The sequence below is a fragment of the Barbatula barbatula genome, assembly GCF_947034865.1.
Source record: "Barbatula barbatula genome assembly, chromosome: 1".
NCBI lineage: Eukaryota > Metazoa > Chordata > Actinopteri > Cypriniformes > Nemacheilidae > Barbatula > Barbatula barbatula.
Genome location: NC_136766.1, coordinates 27647504 through 27665617, shown reverse-complemented (window position 1 = coordinate 27665617; position 18114 = coordinate 27647504). Strand labels below are relative to the sequence as shown.

The following is an 18114-nucleotide window of genomic DNA, read 5'->3' as shown; positions in this document are numbered from 1 at the left end:
TAAAAAATGGATGTTTTGTTCAGGCTATTGGCCTTCTGAATATCAAGTGCTGCCATAAATCCATGTTCTGTTCTTCTCTCTGCTTCAACTTCGACCTTCTTCCAATCCTAAACTGTATGTGTATGTATGTTGGGTTATTGTGTGTCTAGTCTAGGTAATTACTGTAAGTCCTGTTTTATGTCACACGTGACGTTGTTTGTAGTTCATGCTCATAATCCGGAGTCCCTTATCATGCTGATTTTTGCTACCTGCTCATAATGCTAAGTGATTTCCCCAAATCATGAATTTGATCGAGATAAGAATTATGATCATAATCAATTAAATTAATGCCAATTTGGGCTGATATTTGTTTCCCTAGCAAAGAGTGGTGGAGGACATAATTGTAATCAAAGCTCATGATAATTCTTATAACTTTGGTGGAGAAAAGTTTAATAAAATACTGTTCTTCATTGAATCCCCTACAATGTGGTGAAAGTATCGGAGAGATTGTCTACGGTAGCGGAGGCTGTGAAAATTCACCAAATGAATGCTTCAGGACATTTTGAGCTGGACGTTTCCCATCAGTGCTATACAGAAGGAGAGCTGGTGTGGTTAAAAAATACAGCGCGTAAACGGGGGGTGTGTTTGAAGTGGCAAAGGCGTTTTGTGGGCCCTTTTGTTGTTGTTGCGCGTGTTATGGATGTTTTGTATCGAATAGTGCCTCAAGAAAAGGGCCCTGAGTGGGTTGTTCATTTTAATCATCTCAAGCCATGTGTCTAATTCGTTTGCAGGGGTACAAGAGTGGCAGAGAGGGAAAGGGTATCAAATGACTGTTTGAAGTCAGGAGAGTGAGCTGCTGTCTGACCCTGAGATGTCTCCCGGCCTGAAGCTGCCTCCCGACTCTGCGCTGTCTGCTGATCCTGTAGTGAATTCTGCTCAGATCTCTTGCTGGCCCTGCGCTGTCTATTGACTCTTTAGGTTTCTTGGGAGACTCTGCAGAGCATCCTGACCTGGGGTTGAACGCTGATTTATCTGTTGCTCCTACTCTACGGTCGGCTCCTATGCTATAATGGATTTGCCGGAGGAAGGATGCACTGGGCTAAGAAGTTACCTGCCCAGTTACCTGTAAATGTGTCCCATAGGTAATGTGAGTGGGCGTGGGCTAATGAAATTGAAGTGCACAGGTGATGCGTATTAAGCAGATAATAAAAAGGCTGTCTGACGGGTTGTTTGGTGTTCGGGAGCTTGGATGTGGGGTGTATGATAAACAGACCCTCGGGACAATGAGTGTCTCTGGCGGTGAAGATAGTCAGTTAGTGGGATAAATGTTTTAGTTAGTGGGGGCCTATTTTACTGTGTAGGAGAACTCCTGATTACTTTACCCAGATCAGAGAAAGGTGTGGTCTTGTGGACCACTGGATGATAAGTCACCTGCACTTTGTATCCGGTAAGACTTTTAAAGCTGCTGTGTCCCTTTCCTGGTTCCTGGGAAGCTCGGACTGTTGACTAACCCAAAGTGAGACTGAATTCCTTGCCGTCTCAACCCTGGGACCTGGTCGTCTGTGGTGATTAAACCCATTAAAGGCGGGGATAGTAGGTCTCGTATGAATGTGTTTGTGTCTTAATAGAATAAAGCTTCGATAATTGCGCAAGGCACCTTACCCCTGATTGCTCTGCAGTAATGTGTCACTGTAAAAAACTACCTGTATGTTGCTTTGGATAAAAGCGTCTGCCAAATGAATAAATGTAAATGTATATATGTAGCACCTTGTTCCTGTGAGGCACGACATTTCATTACACTGTATGTCCCCACAATAAAGCCAAACTTGAAAACTTGAATCATTAATATTGAGCTTATTTTCAGTTTATTTACGTTTGTGTTTTATATGTATATTTGCCCTTAACAATATTCTATATTGCTTAAATGTTTTTCTAACTCTGAGATAAAATTGCATAATAATGATTCACAAGATAATTTTAATCAGGTCGATAGACTTTGGCGCAGTTACAAGTTTCCTTTCACATTTCATAAACGAATAATTACAAAACACAAATAAATCAATTAATTACCTAAATTAAATTACTTATCTAAATTAAAAATGCAGAGACCTGTTGAAAAATGTTGTAGTTTTATGGACAAGGAAAGAAAAGAACAGATGAGGAGAAAGTGAAGTAAAACTAGAGCGTGGTTGGATAACATTTGGATAACGTCTGTTAAAACATACTTTGCACATAAAAGAAACATCACAGAAGAGGATTTTCTCAGGTTGTTTTTAATACTACAATAGAATGCATATTAGAGCAACATAGATGTATTTACGCGAGAGACATCTACCAATAGGCAGAATACAGTCAAAATAATAATTTGCAGCAGTTTACAGTAAATAGGCATTTTTCTATTTACAAAAAGAACATTCTATTGGCATAATCATAATCATTCACAATGGCAGGTGTGGATCGGCCTGTTATTGCTGAAATTTAACTGAGAAAACACATCGCAAAATCACAAAGTTGCTGTTTCCCTTTTAATTTATAATTTTTTTCAAAAGCATTATGACCTACAAGATAAAAATGACAATACATGAAAATAAAAAGCTCTGGATGTGCTGTACTTGAAGAAAGCTTTGTTTCATGTGTTGTTTACAACACCCATAGTATGTATGGTTATTAATGCAACCTGTCTCTCATAACTTCAGTTGTTGCGCTTGTCATTACATCACATGGATAATCTCTGGCCCACACTATTAGAGTAGGTGGCGGATATGCACTTCAAACGGATATGTTGCCGCCTGCCGTTAAAAAGGAAAAGAAAACAAATGTATTTTAATAGGTCATCTCGTTTTGTCTCATTTGAATCCAAGCAACTAAGTGCTTCAACAGTGTCCGAACAAATGATTGCTCCTTGAGGTTTTACTTCTTCTTCCCATTGTAAACCTAGGATTAAAGCTACCACTTCTGCTGTATATACAGAGATTATCATTAATTATTTTGCATGTGGTTATGCCAAACTCTGGCATATAAACTACTCCCACATGTTTGTTATTTGAATCTTTAGACCCATCTGTGAATATCAATATATATTGAGTTGCCTATATTGCCAGCATTACTTTCAGACCATTCTCTCTTTAATTCTAAAAGTTTTAAGTCAACACTGGGAACTGGGAATATAAGTGGAACATTGCCCCACACTGTATTTGGCCCATACTCAACTTTGTTTAGACCATACTCTTCTGCTAATGTATTTATATTCCAACCAAATCCTTTACATTTTGAGTGTACTCGCAACAATCAGATAATACCTCTATAAATTGTTCTTTCCCCGATCCTTTGAGCTTAACCCAATATGTCAAGGAAAGCTTCTTTTTAGGCATAAAGGAAGTACTTCAGTTTCCACAAGTATATGCATTATTAGGAATTGTTTTCGTAACACAAATATTGAGTCTAAGAGCTCTGGACTCTATTCTGTCAACTTTCTCAAGAAAATTCTTAGTTGCTGCCCCTTATATCATACACCCATAGTCAATACAGGATCGTATTAAGGCCTTATACAGTATATAGCCAGTAAAGACTATTTATCTGCACCCCAGTCATACCCTGAAACTGCTCTGGTATTTAGAGATTATCTGTTTTTTAATATTGTGGTAGTCCAGAGATACTACTCGATACAGATACTGACGCTCGATTCCTCAAATGTTAATTCCTGCATTATTTTTAGGCATTGTAGACAGACATACGGTTGTAGCCTACATATTTTTGCCGATTGGTCGATGCAGTATTTGTCCCGCCCCTCCTGCACTGTGATTGGAGGGCAGAGTCGAAAATTACATTGATGAGCACAATCATTATGCATTAACACATCACCCTCCACTGGACAATTAATGGCAAGTGTACAGAAAGCAGTCAACTGTTCTCAGATCAGAATATATAGCGGAGTCAATGTCTCGTGAGATGCAAACTGTCCCATTTTGTCTCTGTGCTGTGCAGCATATATTTTAGTTAATGCTGAATCAAGTTTAACACACAACCACACATTCTAGATTCATTCACACAGTCTAATCACAATACAATTGGAATGTTAATTCACAATAAATAGTTTGAAATGTCATGATCATGGTCTCTGTGAAGTTTGTTTATTAAGCTTTATTATTTTAGATACTTTCTAGAGTATAAATCTGTGTGGCTATGGGTCTGAATTCATAAAAACTTGGGGCTTGTTCTTGCATTTGCCTTGTCTGATGCACAATGGCGGGGAAGAGCTGCTCAAACGCAGACACCTCGTACATTTAGGCCTCGGTCACATATGCAAGTTCCTCAACAGAGTGAAACTAGGATGCCTAAGTTTCCCCAAACCAACAACCCCATGCTTGTAGCACAGAAATTTCCTTCTCAGTTTTCAATGCAGACTCCTGGTATGGTTGGTGTAAGGCCTGGGCAAGATCCTGTTGGTGTTCAATCAAAACAGCTTTTGCATGGTCCGACAGAAAAACTGACGTGGGCTTTTCCAAGACTGCCAGAAGAACCGATACAGCCAGAGATTCCTTTTGAGCTGAGGCCCCCTGTTTCTCCAAATAGTGTAGGGGCTCAGTGCGGTGAGAATTCGGTGTATGTGGAAGTGATGGAAGACTTCTTTGGGACTGGAAAACCATTAATGGCTTCTGGTTTTGCACTGGAAGGCTGTGAACCAATAGGGCAGGACAATAGTGCTCAAGTGCTCATCTTTGAGTCAAAACAGCATGGATGTGGCAACATGTTAACGGTGAGAAGACTGATACTCTACTTGCCAAAAGTGTTTATGTTCTGAATTCTTTGAAAGCATTCTTGTTTCTTTAGGTGACCGAAGATGAGCTTGTTTATACCTTCACCCTGGTCTATACTCCTCAAGAGGCTTCAAATGGTGTTCCTATTGTCAGGAGTAGTGGTGCTGTTGTCAGTATTGAGTGTCACTATCCAAGGTGAGGTTCTGAGTTCAAGATGGTTGTATACTCATGCGTGTAGTCAAATATTTTGCAGTTTGTGGTGACCTACTTTTTCTATAATCTATAGAATGCATAATGTGAGCAGCAATGTCCTGGTGCCCACTTGGGTACCATATGCAGCTACGAAGATTGCTGAAGAGCGGTTGGTCTTCTCCCTCAAGCTTATGACTGGTTTGTATTCTACAGCTTTAGCTTTTAATGTAGTTTCAACTGCATTTTGTAGACCTTGTCTTATGTACTTGAAACAGATGAGTGGCAGTTTGAGAGACCCTCAAACCAGTACATCCTGGGTGACATTGTGAATATTGAGGCCTCTGTGAAGACGTACAACCATGTACCTCTGCGTGTGTTTGTGGACCGTTGCATAGCCACTGCAGCTCCTGACGTGAACTCTGACCCCAGATACTCATTCATTGAAAATAATGGGTAAGACATGGCCATTTACCCAGCCTATCCTTGAAGTATTTCAGGGCATTTAACTTGTTTCTTCACCAGCTGCCTGGTTGATGCCAAGTTCACCGGCTCGAGCTCTCGCTACCTGCCTCGAACACAAATTGAGAAGCTGCAGTTTCAGCTGGAGGCTTTCAGGTTCCAGCAAGTGAACAGTGGGCTGGTATGTATTTGCCTTCATTTTAATTACATTAAAGTGCACTGTTTTGAACCCTGTTGTCTTTGCAGGTGTACATCACATGTATTTTGAAGGCGGTTCCTGTAGCCACTCCAACAAATCCTGCGCAGAAGGCTTGCTCGTTCTCCCCTAATGGGTATGTTGCCCCCAAATCTCCTTCACTGGGTCAGTAGGGTGTCATTTACCATTGAGGTTGTGTCTTTGTTTGGCAGGTGGGTGTCTGTAGATGAATCTGATCAGGTGTGTGGCTGCTGTGACTCAACCTGTAGCAGTAGTGCAAGCGATCAGATTCTTGGAGGTATGGGTTAAAACAAATGGTGCTACAATGATTCTGATTATGGTCTTTGAAGTTTCTCACTACTTGTCTGTTCTCCATAGATCTACGGTGGGAGCAAGTATCTGTTGGGCCCCTCAATGTGAAGGAATTTGGCTTCGGTCGACTGTAATTTGAAATGGCTATGACATAGTGATGAATTGAACAGTTCTTAATTGGTAGTTCAGAGTCTTGCATGTGTGACATTTTATGGTTCATGTCACTCAAAGCCTTTCAACTTTTAGCAGTAATTTGAATGGAATCTTGTAACAGGATTTGATGCAATGCATGGCAGGTAAAAAAAGCTGAAGTTACCCATATTTACAGTTTTGAACTTGTCCATTAAGATATTTTTCAGTTTCTTTAAACCGTGACTTCACCTTTGTCAGTTTTTCCTACACATCCATAAACAATATCTTACAGATGTGATTTCTCGCCTATTTGTAAATATCTTATCTTCATGTACAACACAGCATTTGGTGTGGAGCTCTCATACTGGTCACTGGAAGTTCAACATGGCACCTCATGGCAAAGAACTGAGGATCTCCAAGAATTGCTGATCTACATAAAGATGGACTAGTCTCTTAGAGGATTGCCAAGAGCTGCAACTGTGGCCAAAACCATACAGGGGTTTAACAGGACAAGTTCCACTAAGAACATGACTACCCATGTGTAGCAAAACTTGGCTCGACCAGTAGTGACTACGCCACCCCGAACTACCGGGGAAATAATCTATTAAACGGGACAAGTCAGTTTGCTCAAGGCAGGAGGCGTGAGTTCACAAGTAAACAAACAATTTTTATTAAAGAGAACAATTAACCAAATAATAATTCACAATAAATTATCTTGATCCGTTAACAAAAAAGACAAAAATTATGTAGATCACTGCAGGGGCTGAGTTTGTAAAAATTATGTAAATCACTGCTGCATACGGCAGAAACACCACAATTGCAAAGTCACGCTTCACTGCAATTAGTGATCAGGAATAACACGGCACTAATAAACCCCTATTGTCAAGGTGAAGGCTGTGCAGCTACCACCACCGGCCCACTTCCAAGAAAACCTAGCTCCGGCAGGATAAAGAAATAAAGATAATCCACTTAAAGACAGAAAATAACAATTTATGACGTAACACACATTCAAGATGACGTGGTCACGTCACAAAAATTATATAAGTAACACGACCATTTGGCTGCGATCAATCCGTGAAAGTCATTAAACCGCAATGATCCTGCAGCTAAAGGCCTGGTGACAGAACCAGCCAAATCCTTACAAACACAAACACAAACAAAATCATGAAATAATAGAAACAAGAACCCTTTACAATGACGATCCCAGGAGGCACGAACACAGAGTCTAATACACACTGAGGGCGGTACCCCATTGGCTAAATATATAATGAGGATGACGTGGTAACGAGTCACTCACTTCACTAGATATGGTTGACCAAAGAAGTTAGGTTCACATGCTCAAGGTCATATCCAGAGGTTGGCTTTGGGAAAGACGTATGAGTGGTTGAAGGGGTGGGGAGTTAGCCTGTCAAAATGGTCTGCATGGCTGTCTTCCCAGAAGGAAACCTTTTCTATAGATGATGCACAAGAGAGCCTGCAAACAGTTTGCTGAAGACAAGACTAAAGGCATATCTTGTGGTCTGATGACCAAGATAAACTTATGTGGTTCAGATGGTGTCAAGCGTGTGGCAGCAACCAGATGAGAATACAAAGACAAGTGTGTCTTGCCTACAGTTAAGCATGGTAGAGGGAGTGTCATGGTAGAGGGCTGCATGAGTGCTGCCTGCACTGGGAAGCTATAGTAATTGAGGGAACCCTGAATGCCTTCATGCACTTTGACATACTGAAGCAGAGCATGATCCCCTCACTTCGGAGATAACGACACCAAACACACCTCGAAGACGACCACTGCCTTGCTAAAGAAGGTGATGGACTGGCCAATTTTGACATTTTCACTTGGGGTGCACTCACTTTTTTACTCACGTTTAGACATTAATGGCTGTGTTGACTTATTTTGTTGGGACAACAAATTTACACTGTTATACAAGCTGTACACTCACTACTTTACATTGAGCAGTGTAAATTCTTCAGTGTTGTTAATGAAAAGATGATAAAATATTTACAAAAATGTGAGGGGTGTAATCACTTCTGTGAGATACTGTTGTAGTGTATCTCGGGGAACTATGAATTTAACCCCAGTAAGATATGTTTAATTAACGGTGCTTAAACCATACCTATCTTTACACTTTACCTGATGCAGCAGAATCAATAATAGCAACCACTAAATACACTCGTCCAGCGGGTGATCAGCAGATCGTAAATGAACTAAGAAATATTACCTTCCTGGCCTTGGAAAACAATACTCTTACTTTAGTACAGTGCCACTTCAGTCTCGTAAGGAAATCAAGCAGTTAAAGTGACATTAAGATGTGATCAATAAACACAGAAACAATTCACGCCTGAAATACAAATGCAGGTTTATTGACTACGTAGAAGGGGAAACAAACCAACTAATTAACAAATAACAATCAAGAAGCAACACTCATGAAACGTAGAGGCAGTAAAGAATGAAAGAAATAGACAAAGTAAAGAATGGCAGTATTACATCTGTTAGGGATTGCCCCACTGATTGCCAGTTTTGGATTCTATAGACCACCACAGCACTCCGGTAAGACAGGGAAGGAGATATCATCAGGATATTATTATCTATTGGCAGTTTTGACCACATACACTGTTGTGTATTAGAGGTAGTTTCTGTAAACAATACAAAATAAATGAATAAACGTTACTCTTACAAATGAAAGACGTACATTTCTAATAACAATAATAAACAATATTAGCACCCTCAGAATAACATATTAGCGTATAAATGCAGTGGCATAATACTGAGGCATCACATTGTGATATGGACCTTTAGCATCCACAAGCAAAACTTGTGCTATTCAATGTAGTAGTATACCAAATAAAGTGCATACATTTGTCCGCTAAGCCACATTGCTAGCAGTTATAAACCCGAACGTAGAAACATGATCAAAGTGCTCATTTGGAGCGTCTAACATCACCAACTAACACAAACACCTTGCTATAACATGTAATATTATATATGGTCTTCTTAGATATTGTCAGTAATATAGATGGATGATATATAACTTAAATTGTCTAACACTTTTACTGCCTGGCGAACTGCTGCACGTGAATGACAAGCGGATCCTCCTGTAGGAGAGACTGTAAAATATTTAATCAAGGATATTATACCTGCCTTCTGTTCGCCCACCTGTCCAGTTCTGCCGAAACGCCAACAGGCAGCCCAGCCTTCCCCTGTCAAGACCCCCAGGACTAAGACTGTCCCACCCTGTCCCAACCCCTCTGGACTTCCGTCCATGATCTCTTGTGTTGAAGGTACTCGTGGGCGGAAGCATGGAGATACGACTCAGCATGTTATTTTCAGAACCAACGGCGGTTGTAATAAATTGGTTTGTGACTGGATCAAGATGACTTCTGAAGTAGTTAACCCAATAACTTTGTCTAAGGAATTGAAGGAAAATTGAAGAAGAAGTGGATATGGCTCGTGAGAGATGGAAGCCTGTTAATAATATGTAAAACAGAAGAACAAAAAAATAAAGTGGTAAAATTGAAAATGTGCGCAAGAAAATAGTGAGTGAAAGAAAGATTTTGGGTGATGGGAAAATGAAACAGGGAGTGATAACAGGCATTCCAATTAAAAAAAAACTCATACAAATTATTTCTGGAGGGGAAGTCCATGTCTGTTAGATAGCATGTTTGTTCATTTGAAGTTTAAGGATTTAGAGCTTCCAGAAAGAGTTAAAATTGGATATATGAGCTTCATAGTGAGGCAATCTATTCCTCCCCCACTACGCTGTTATAGATGTCAGAGATATGGACATAATGCAGCAGTGTGCAAAGGAAAACCAAGTGTGGAGGTGATCATAGAATTGAGAATTGTGCAAAAGATAAATGCTGTAATTGTGGTGGGCAACATAGGGTTATACAGTAGATGTGAAGTAAGGAGGAGAGTAGTGGAAAGTGAAAGCGGTAAACAACATAAATTACTCTGAAGCAGTGAAGAAGGTCCAAGAGCAAAGGAGAAGTGATGATACTGATAAAGTTAAACACACATTGAGACAAGAGGTTGGTCAAGCAGAGGAAAGTAGTACAGATTAATAAATCTTGAGACAAGAGGTTGGTCAAGCAGAGGAAAGCAGTACAGCACTGACGGTGGATAAGCTGATTTTGTTCATTGCTTATGCAAATTATGGTACAGACCAAGTCAAACAAAAAGCAGAGAAAATTTGTATAATAGCGAAAGATTTTTGGTTATAGACAATATGTCCTGGGAAAATATAAAAAAAAGACTGGAAGAGTGTGGGAAACCTGTTGTTAAAAAAACACAATACAATATAGAGTTCTTGGGAAAGGAAAGGAGTTGGAATTTATAGTAATAGAAGTTTTGATTGCAAAAGGACATGTTAAAATTATTAGTTGATTACTTTTAATTATTAATATAATTAATATTAATATATGGTGTGGAGATTGTACTGCACATATCACGTTAATAGGATAACTGCAATGATGGGTAGGAGCAGTGATGGAAGATGTTATGAATATTTAAGATTTAGTATGCTTAAATTATGGAAGGGATATAAGGATAAATGTTAGAACAGGCACAGAATCAGCTATTGATATAACACTTGTTTCAAATGTACTTGCTGGTGTATGCTTGTGGGGGGTATTTAGAGAGGGTACTATAGGAAGTGATCATTACCCTATAGTAGTAGAAGTCAATTTAAGTAGGCCTATAGAAGAATGTAGTACAGAAAGAGTGGAAAATATTTTTTTAATGCGGATTGTTTGACTTTTAGGTAAATTAGCAAGAAATGGCTTTTAAATATGTTAAAAAAGAACCATAGTTTTCAGTATTTAATTGATTATAAAAGAAGGCAAGCAAATGTAAGGAGAATCACTAAAAATACAAAGGAGGATTTTTGGAGGAAATTTTGCAATACAGTGGGAAGGGAAACAGAAATTGGCCAAATATGGGGAATGATAAAAAGAATGAATGGCATAAAAAGAATGAACAGGATAAAAAGATAATATTGGTATCCAATATTAAGGGATGGATTAAAATTTTACACTTTTGGGAGGAAAATTACCAAAAAATTGGAAGGAAACAGTGATAGTTCCAATACACAAACCATGGAAAGATTGTACAAATCCAGTAAATTATAGACCTATTGCTTTGACTTCTAAAATCTGAAAAAATATGGAAAATGATAAATGAAAGGTTACTGTATTATGTGGAAAATAATAAATATTTATCTAAATAGTGGTTTTAGGAGAGGGAGAAATACAATGGATCCTGCTGTGTGTCTAGAACACTAAAATAAGAAATGCACAAATGCATACGACATGCATACGACATGATGTGGAGAGAAGGGGTTTTAATCAAGTTAGGTAAAATAGGTATTAAAGGTCAAATGTATAGATGGATTAAGGCTTTAAGAGATTATTTCTCCAAGTGGACAGAAGCATTTGCCATGGCGAATCAAGAAACCGCATCAATAGCTAATCCGGAGTCCCTAATCATGCTCATTCTTGCTACCTGCTCGTAATGCTAAGTGATTTCCCCGAACCAGGAATTTGATAAGTATAATGATCATAATCAATTAAATTAATGCTATTTGTTTCCCTTGCAAAGGGTGGTGGAAAATATAATTGTAATCAAAGCTCATGATTGTAATCGAAGCTCATAATAATTCTTACAACTTTGTTGGAGAATAGTGTTTAAATAATACGGTTCCTCATTGAATCTCATACAATTCGGTAAATGACTATGTGGTCAAAGTAGCAGAGAGGTTGTCTACGGTGGCGGAGGCTGTGAAAATTCACCACATAAAAGCTTTAGGACGACAGAAACTGTATTTTGATCTAAAAGTTTCCCATCAGTGCTATACAGAAGGAGAGCTGGTGTTATTTAAAAATGCAGCGCGTAAATGGGGGGGTTCGAAGTTACAAAGGCGTTTTGTGGGCCCTTTTGTTGTTCTTGAGCGTGTTACGGATGTTTTGTATCGAATAGGGCCACAAGAAAAGGGCCCTGAGTGGGTTGTTCATTTTAATCGTCTCAAGCCATTTGTGTCTAATTCGTTTGCAGGGGTACAAGAGTTGCAGAGAGGGAAAGGGTATCAAATCTTAACCTGGTCATGGCTGGGTTTCCAAAAAACATTCCTATCACTACGTTGTTCTTAAGAATTGACGTAGCATTAAGACGGTTTCGGGAAACCCAGCCATAACTGTTGCTTACTTTCTGTTCGCTCCCTCTACTGAATTACCCTTTAGTTGTAATAAACTGACAACAACAATGACCGTGCTGTTAAGAGAGCGCTTAAAAATAGGATTTATCTTTTTTAGACTAGAAATGCAAAAATTAAAATTTTGTGTTTCATACCTGCCATTAACATGGGTTTAATTTTAGCTCCAATTTCAGATGGATGAAGACCAATTTAGTTTCAACAATTTGGTACGCTCTTTAGACTTTATTGCCACTTTCCGCCTTAAAACAAAGTAAGAACAATGTACCTAGCCTATATTTTAAAAATCTACTCCATTGTGGTTCATTATAAATTACTTAAATCTATTTCAGATTTTTAAGTTAAATAGTTCGTCCCAGAGCTGTTGAAAATGAGAGTTAAGATACACTTTGATCTCGCTGCCAGGCGGTGGTCTACGTGATACGCAGGTCAGGTACATGCCGTATACCCACTAGAGGGAGCCACTCATGAAAGCCTTGTGAAAGTCAGGCTAAATACACTGCCAGCAATCTTGAAGTGCAACTGGTGCTTGACAAAACTACACAAATGTGCATAGATAAATATTATAGTTAACTATCAATTTCAAAAATATGCGCAACTTACACTCATAAGTGTGACCCAGTGTGTGAAAACAAGGCTAAAAATATAGTTATTAGCGACAAGCATCAGAGTGTAATTTTAAACATTTATTTCAATGTGATTTACTTTAAGTATTTGACATGGCCTCCAAAACAAAACTGCAAAAAAAATCTTGTTTCACAGTAAATAATCATGAATTGAGTGACTAAAACAAAGGTAAACCTTAATTCAAGATTATTTTTCTGACCCCATTGGCAGATTTATTTCCCTTGATTACACAGAGGCATACTCTATGCATTCATGAGCGTTGTGGTGCTCATGGGTTGTCGATCCGGGATGAATGAGTAGGCTGGGGGGATCGGAGTATACTGACTACAAAAAGCTGCGCCAAAGTATTGTCAAACTAGCACTAGTTTTGCAGATAGTTTGTTTAATTAACGTTTTTTTTAATGTTTTGGTAGTCCACAGATACTAATCGATACAGACACTGACGCTCGATTCCTCAAATGTTAATTCCTGCATTGTTTTTAGGCATTGTAGACAGACATATGGCTGTAGCCTACAGGTATTTGCTGATTGGTTGATGCTGTATTTGTCCCGCCCCTCCTGCGCTGTGATTGGAGGGTCGAGTAATATGATTGATGAGCACAATCATTATGCATTAACACATCGCCCTCCACTGGACAATTAATGGCAAGTGTACAGAAAGCAGTCAACTGCTCTCAGATCAGAATATATAGCGGCGGAGTCAATGTCTAATGAGATGCAAACTGTCCCATTTTGTCTTGGTGCTGTGCAGCATATAATATAGGTCATGCTGAATCAAGTTTAACACCCTACCACACATTCTAGATTCATTCACACAGTCTAATCACAATACAATTGGAATGTAAAATCACAATAAATAGTTTGAACTGTTATATTCATGGTCTCTGCAAAGTTTTCATATTAAGCTTTATTGTTTTAGATACTTTCTAGAGTATAAAGCTGTGTGGCTATCTGTCTGAATTCATAAAAACTACAAGAACCACAGAAACAAGTGCAGCTATGCTTTAAGTTTGGTTGTGTTTTAACTTGACATGTCTAATTAAAATAAGCAAGAGTATAGCTCCATCTGGGTAATAAACGTCCAACAACATCCACCTGTTGCTAGCTGGTTAGGTAAATTAACAAGTCTAGAGATGCATTATGCTAATCACAAGAGGGGCGGAGCCATCCTGATTTCCAAATGTATAATATTTTGATTCTGGGTTGCTAACACTTCATGGAAACTTATGTTTGGCAATAATGGTGTTGTGGCAAGTTGGATTTGGCTTGGGGCTTGTTCTTGCAGTTGCCTTGTCTGATGCACAATGGCGGGGAAGAGCAGCTCAAGCGCAGACACCTCGAACATTTAGGCCTCGGTCACATTTGCAAGTTCCTCAACAGAGTGAAACTAGGATGCCTAAGTTTCCCCAAACTAACAACCCCATGCTTGTGCCACAGAGATTTCCTTCTCAGTTTCCAATGCAGACTCCTGGTATGGTTGGTTTAAGGCCTGGGCAAGATCCTGTCGGTGTTCAATCAAAACAGCTTTTGCAGGGTCCAATAGAAAAACTGACGTGGACTTTTCCAAGACTGCCAGAAGAACCGGTACAGCCTGGGATTCCTTTTGAGCTGAAGTCCCCTGTTTCTCCAAATAGTGTAGGGGCTCAGTGCGGTGAGAATTCAGTGTATGTGGAAGTGATGGAAGACTTCTTTGGGACTGGAAAACCATTAATGGCTTCTGGTTTTGCACTGGGAGGCTGTGAACCAATAGGGCAGGACAATAGTGCTCGAGTGCTCATCTTTGAGTCAGAACTGCATGGATGTGGCAGCATGTTAACGGTGAGAAGACTGATCCTCTACTTGCCAAAAGTGTTTAGGTTCTGAATTCTTTGAAAGCATTCTTGTTTCTTTAGGTGACCGAAGATGAGCTTGTTTATACCTTCACCCTGGTCTATACTCCTCAAGAGGCTTCAAATGGTGTCCCTATTGTCAGGAGTAGTGGTGCTGTTGTCACTATTGATTGTCACTATCCAAGGTGAGGTTCTGAGTTTAAGATGGTTGTATACTCATGCGTGTAGTAAAAGATTTTGCAGTTTGTGGTGACCAACTTTTTCTATAATCTATAGAATGCATAATGTGAGCAGCAATGTCCTGGTGCCCACTTGGGTACCATATGCGGCTACGAAGGTCGCTGAAGAGCGGTTGGTCTTCTCCCTCAAGCTTATGACTGGTTCGTATTATACAGCTTTTGCTTTTAATGTAGTTTCAACTTCATTTTGTAGACCTTGTCTAATGTCCTTGAAACAGATGAGTGGCAGTTTGAGAGGCCCTCAAACCAGTACTTCCTGGGTGACATTGTGAATATTGAGGCCTCTGTGAAGACTTACAACCATGTACCTCTCCGTGTGTTTGTGGACCATTGCATAGCCGCTGCATCTCCTGATGTGAACTCTGACCCCAGATACTCATTCATTGACAATAAGGGGTAAGCCATGGCCATTTACCCAGCCTATCCTAGTAGTATTGCAGGGTATTTAACTTGTTTCTTCACCAGCTGCCTGGTTGATGCCAAGTTTACCGGCTCGAGCTCTCGCTACCTGCCTCGAACACAAATTGAGAAGCTGCAGTTTCAGCTGGAGGCTTTCAGGTTCCAGCAAGTGAACAGTGGGCTGGTATGTATTTGCCTTCATTTTAATTGCATTTAAGTGCACCGTTTTGAACCCTGTTGTCTTTGCAGGTGTACATCACATGTATTTTGAAGGTGGTTCCTGTAGCGACTCCAACAAATCCTGAGCAGAAGGCTTGCTCGTTCTCCCCTAATGGGTATGTTGCCCACAAATCTCCTTCACTGGGTCAGTAGGGTGACATTTGTCAGAGGATGTGTCTTTGTTTGGCAGGTGGGTGTCTGTAGATGAATCTGATCAGGTGTGTGGCTGCTGTGACTCAACCTGTAGCAGTAGTGCAAGCGATCAGATTCTTGGAGGTATGGGTTAACACATGGACTAGCTACAAATGATTCTGATTATGGTCTTTGCAGTTTCTCACTACTTGTATATTCTCCATAGATCTACGGTGGGAGCAAGTATCTGTTGGGCCCCTTAATGTGAAGGAATTTGGCTTTAGTCAACTGTAATTTGAAAAGGCTATGAAATCACGTGATGAATAAAACTGTTCTTAAGTGGTAGTTATTCAGTGTTGCACATATCTTTTGCATGTTTCATGTCACTCAAAGCCTTTCAACTTTTAGCGGTAATTTGGATGAATACTTGTTACAGGATTTTTGCTAGGCAGGGCAGGTACAAAAAAAAAAGCTGAAGTTACCCAGATTTACAGTTTTGAACTTATCCATTATGATTTTTCAGTTTCTTTAAACCGTGACTTCAGCCTTTGTCAGTTTCTTCCTACATATCCAGATGTGCCCATAAACAGTATCTCACAGATGTGAGTACTTGCCTCACATTTTTGTAAACATTTTATCTTCATGTACAACATTTGGTGTTCGAGCTCTCGCTCTCTCATACTGGTTACTGGAAGTTCAACATGGCACCTCATGGCAAAAAATTCTGAGGATCTCAAAAAATTGCTGCTCTACATAAAGATGGACTAGACTATAAGAAGGTTGCCAAGACCCTAAAAAATTAGCTGCAACTGTGGCCAAAACCATACAGCGGTTTAACAGGACAAGTTTCACTAAGAACAGGCCTCGCCATGGTTGACCAAAGAAATTAGGTTCACATGCTCAAGGTCCTATCCAGAGGTTGGCTTTGGGAAAGATGTGTGAGTGGTTGAAGGGGTGGCGAGTTAGCCTGTCAAATTGGTCTGCATGGCTGTCGTCCCAGAAGGAAACCTCTTCTATAGATGATGCACAAGAACGCCTGCAAACAGTTTGCTAAAGACAAGACTAAGGGTATTTCTCGTGGTCTGATGACCAAGATAAACTTGTAGTTCAGATGGTGTCAAGCGTGTGTGCACAAATGTCCATTGTTAAATATTATAGTTAGCTATCAATGTCAACAATATTTCCAAAACTGGTAAACTGCCTTCCAGCCGGTGACTCAGCCAGCCTTCCAGTCGGTGACTCAGCCGGCCCTCCTGCCAGTGACTGCCTTCTGTTCGACCACCTGTCCAGTTCTGCCTACAGGCCAACAGGCAGCCCAGCCTTCCCCTGTCAAGCCCCCCAGGACTCTGCACTCTTGAGTGCCTTCACTCAAGACAAAGCCTGTCCCACCCTGTCCCAACCCCTCTGGACTTCGTCCATGATCTGTTGTGTTGAAGGTACTCGTGGGCGGAAGCATGGAGACATGACTCAGCATGGTCTTTTCGGAACCAACTGCGGTTGACATAAATTGGTTTGTGACTAGATTGAGATGACTTCTGAAGTTAATGAAGATGAAGATTTAGTAGGTAGTGGGAAAAGACAAGAAATGAGGAAAATGGATGAAATTAAGGGAATTTGATCTTAAACCAATCCAGTAAACAGGGATTAGAAGGAAACAGGTCAGACGAAGAAACTAGGATTGTGCGGAAAAGACTGTTAGAGAGGAATTTAAAATAATTCTTAAATTCAGAAAGGAAGATGAGCATGTTAGCCTTAACCCAATAACTTTGTCTAAGGAATTGAAGAAAAATTGATTTTGGGTGATGGGTAAATGAAACAGGGAATGATAACAGGCATTCCAATTAAAGAAGAGCTTGAAAAACTCATACAAATTATTTCTGGAGGGGAAGTCCATGTCTGTTAGATAGCATGTCTGTTCTTTTGAAGTTTAAGGATTTAGAGCTTCCAGAAAGAGTTAAAATTGGATATATGAGCTTCATAGTGAAGCAATCTATTCCTCCCCCATTACGCTGTTATAAATGTCAGAGATATGGACATAATGCAGCGGTGTGCAAAGGAAAACGAAGTTTGGAAGTGATCATAGAATTGAGAATTGTGGAGAAATTGCAAAAGATAAATGCTGTAATTGTGGTGGGCAACATAGGGTTATACAGTAGATGTGAAGTAAGGAGGAGAGTAGTGGAAAGTGAAAGCGGTAAACAACATAAATTACTCTGAAGCAGTGAAGAAGGTCCAAGAGCAAAGGAGAAGTGATGATACTGATAAAGTTAAACACACATTGAGACAAGAGGTTGGTCAAGCAGAGGAAAGTAGTACAGATTAATAAATCTTGAGACAAGATGTTGGTCAAGCAGAGGAAAGCAGTACAGCACTGACGGTGGATTAACTGATTATGTTCATTGCTTATGTCATTAATTGTACAGACCAAGTCAAACA

At 39.8% G+C, this 18114-nt stretch overlaps 2 protein-coding genes across 2 annotated transcripts; both read left to right on the top strand.

Annotated features, from left to right (window-relative positions):
• The first annotated feature begins 4188 nt into the window (after nucleotides 1-4188).
• Nucleotides 4189-6317, top strand: LOC306897306 (zona pellucida sperm-binding protein 3-like). The gene is made up of 8 exons (XM_079461927.1): nucleotides 4189-4735; nucleotides 4810-4931; nucleotides 5023-5126; nucleotides 5204-5381; nucleotides 5451-5568; nucleotides 5634-5719; nucleotides 5796-5881; nucleotides 5962-6317. The coding sequence occupies exons 1-8, from the start codon at nucleotides 4280-4282 to the stop codon at nucleotides 6027-6029; spliced, it is 1218 nt and encodes a 405-aa protein (XP_079318053.1). The 5' UTR covers nucleotides 4189-4279; the 3' UTR covers nucleotides 6030-6317.
• Nucleotides 6318-14005: 7688 nt separating this feature from the next.
• LOC306897297 (zona pellucida sperm-binding protein 3-like) lies at nucleotides 14006-16586 on the top strand. The gene is made up of 8 exons (XM_079461915.1): nucleotides 14006-14678; nucleotides 14753-14874; nucleotides 14966-15069; nucleotides 15147-15324; nucleotides 15394-15511; nucleotides 15577-15662; nucleotides 15737-15822; nucleotides 15905-16586. Exons 1-8 carry the CDS (start codon nucleotides 14100-14102, stop codon nucleotides 15970-15972), a joined length of 1341 nt encoding a protein of 446 aa, XP_079318041.1. The 5' UTR covers nucleotides 14006-14099; the 3' UTR covers nucleotides 15973-16586.
• The last annotated feature ends 1528 nt before the right edge of the window (nucleotides 16587-18114 follow it).

Bases quoted from the DNA above. Each gene is read 5' to 3' on its own strand.
- LOC306897306 (XM_079461927.1), top strand. From the start codon at position 4,280: ATGCAAGTTCCTCAACAGAGTGAAACTAGGATGCCTAAGTTTCCCCAA. The intron at 4,736-4,809 runs GTGAGAAGACTG...TTGTTTCTTTAG, and splicing joins GATGTGGCAACATGTTAACG to GTGACCGAAGATGAGCTTGT. The intron at 5,882-5,961 runs GTATGGGTTAAA...TGTTCTCCATAG, and splicing joins AAGCGATCAGATTCTTGGAG to ATCTACGGTGGGAGCAAGTA.
- LOC306897297 (XM_079461915.1), top strand. From the start codon at position 14,100: ATGGTGTTGTGGCAAGTTGGATTTGGCTTGGGGCTTGTTCTTGCAGTT. The intron at 14,679-14,752 runs GTGAGAAGACTG...TTGTTTCTTTAG, and splicing joins GATGTGGCAGCATGTTAACG to GTGACCGAAGATGAGCTTGT. The intron at 15,512-15,576 runs GTATGTATTTGC...TTGTCTTTGCAG, and splicing joins AGCAAGTGAACAGTGGGCTG to GTGTACATCACATGTATTTT.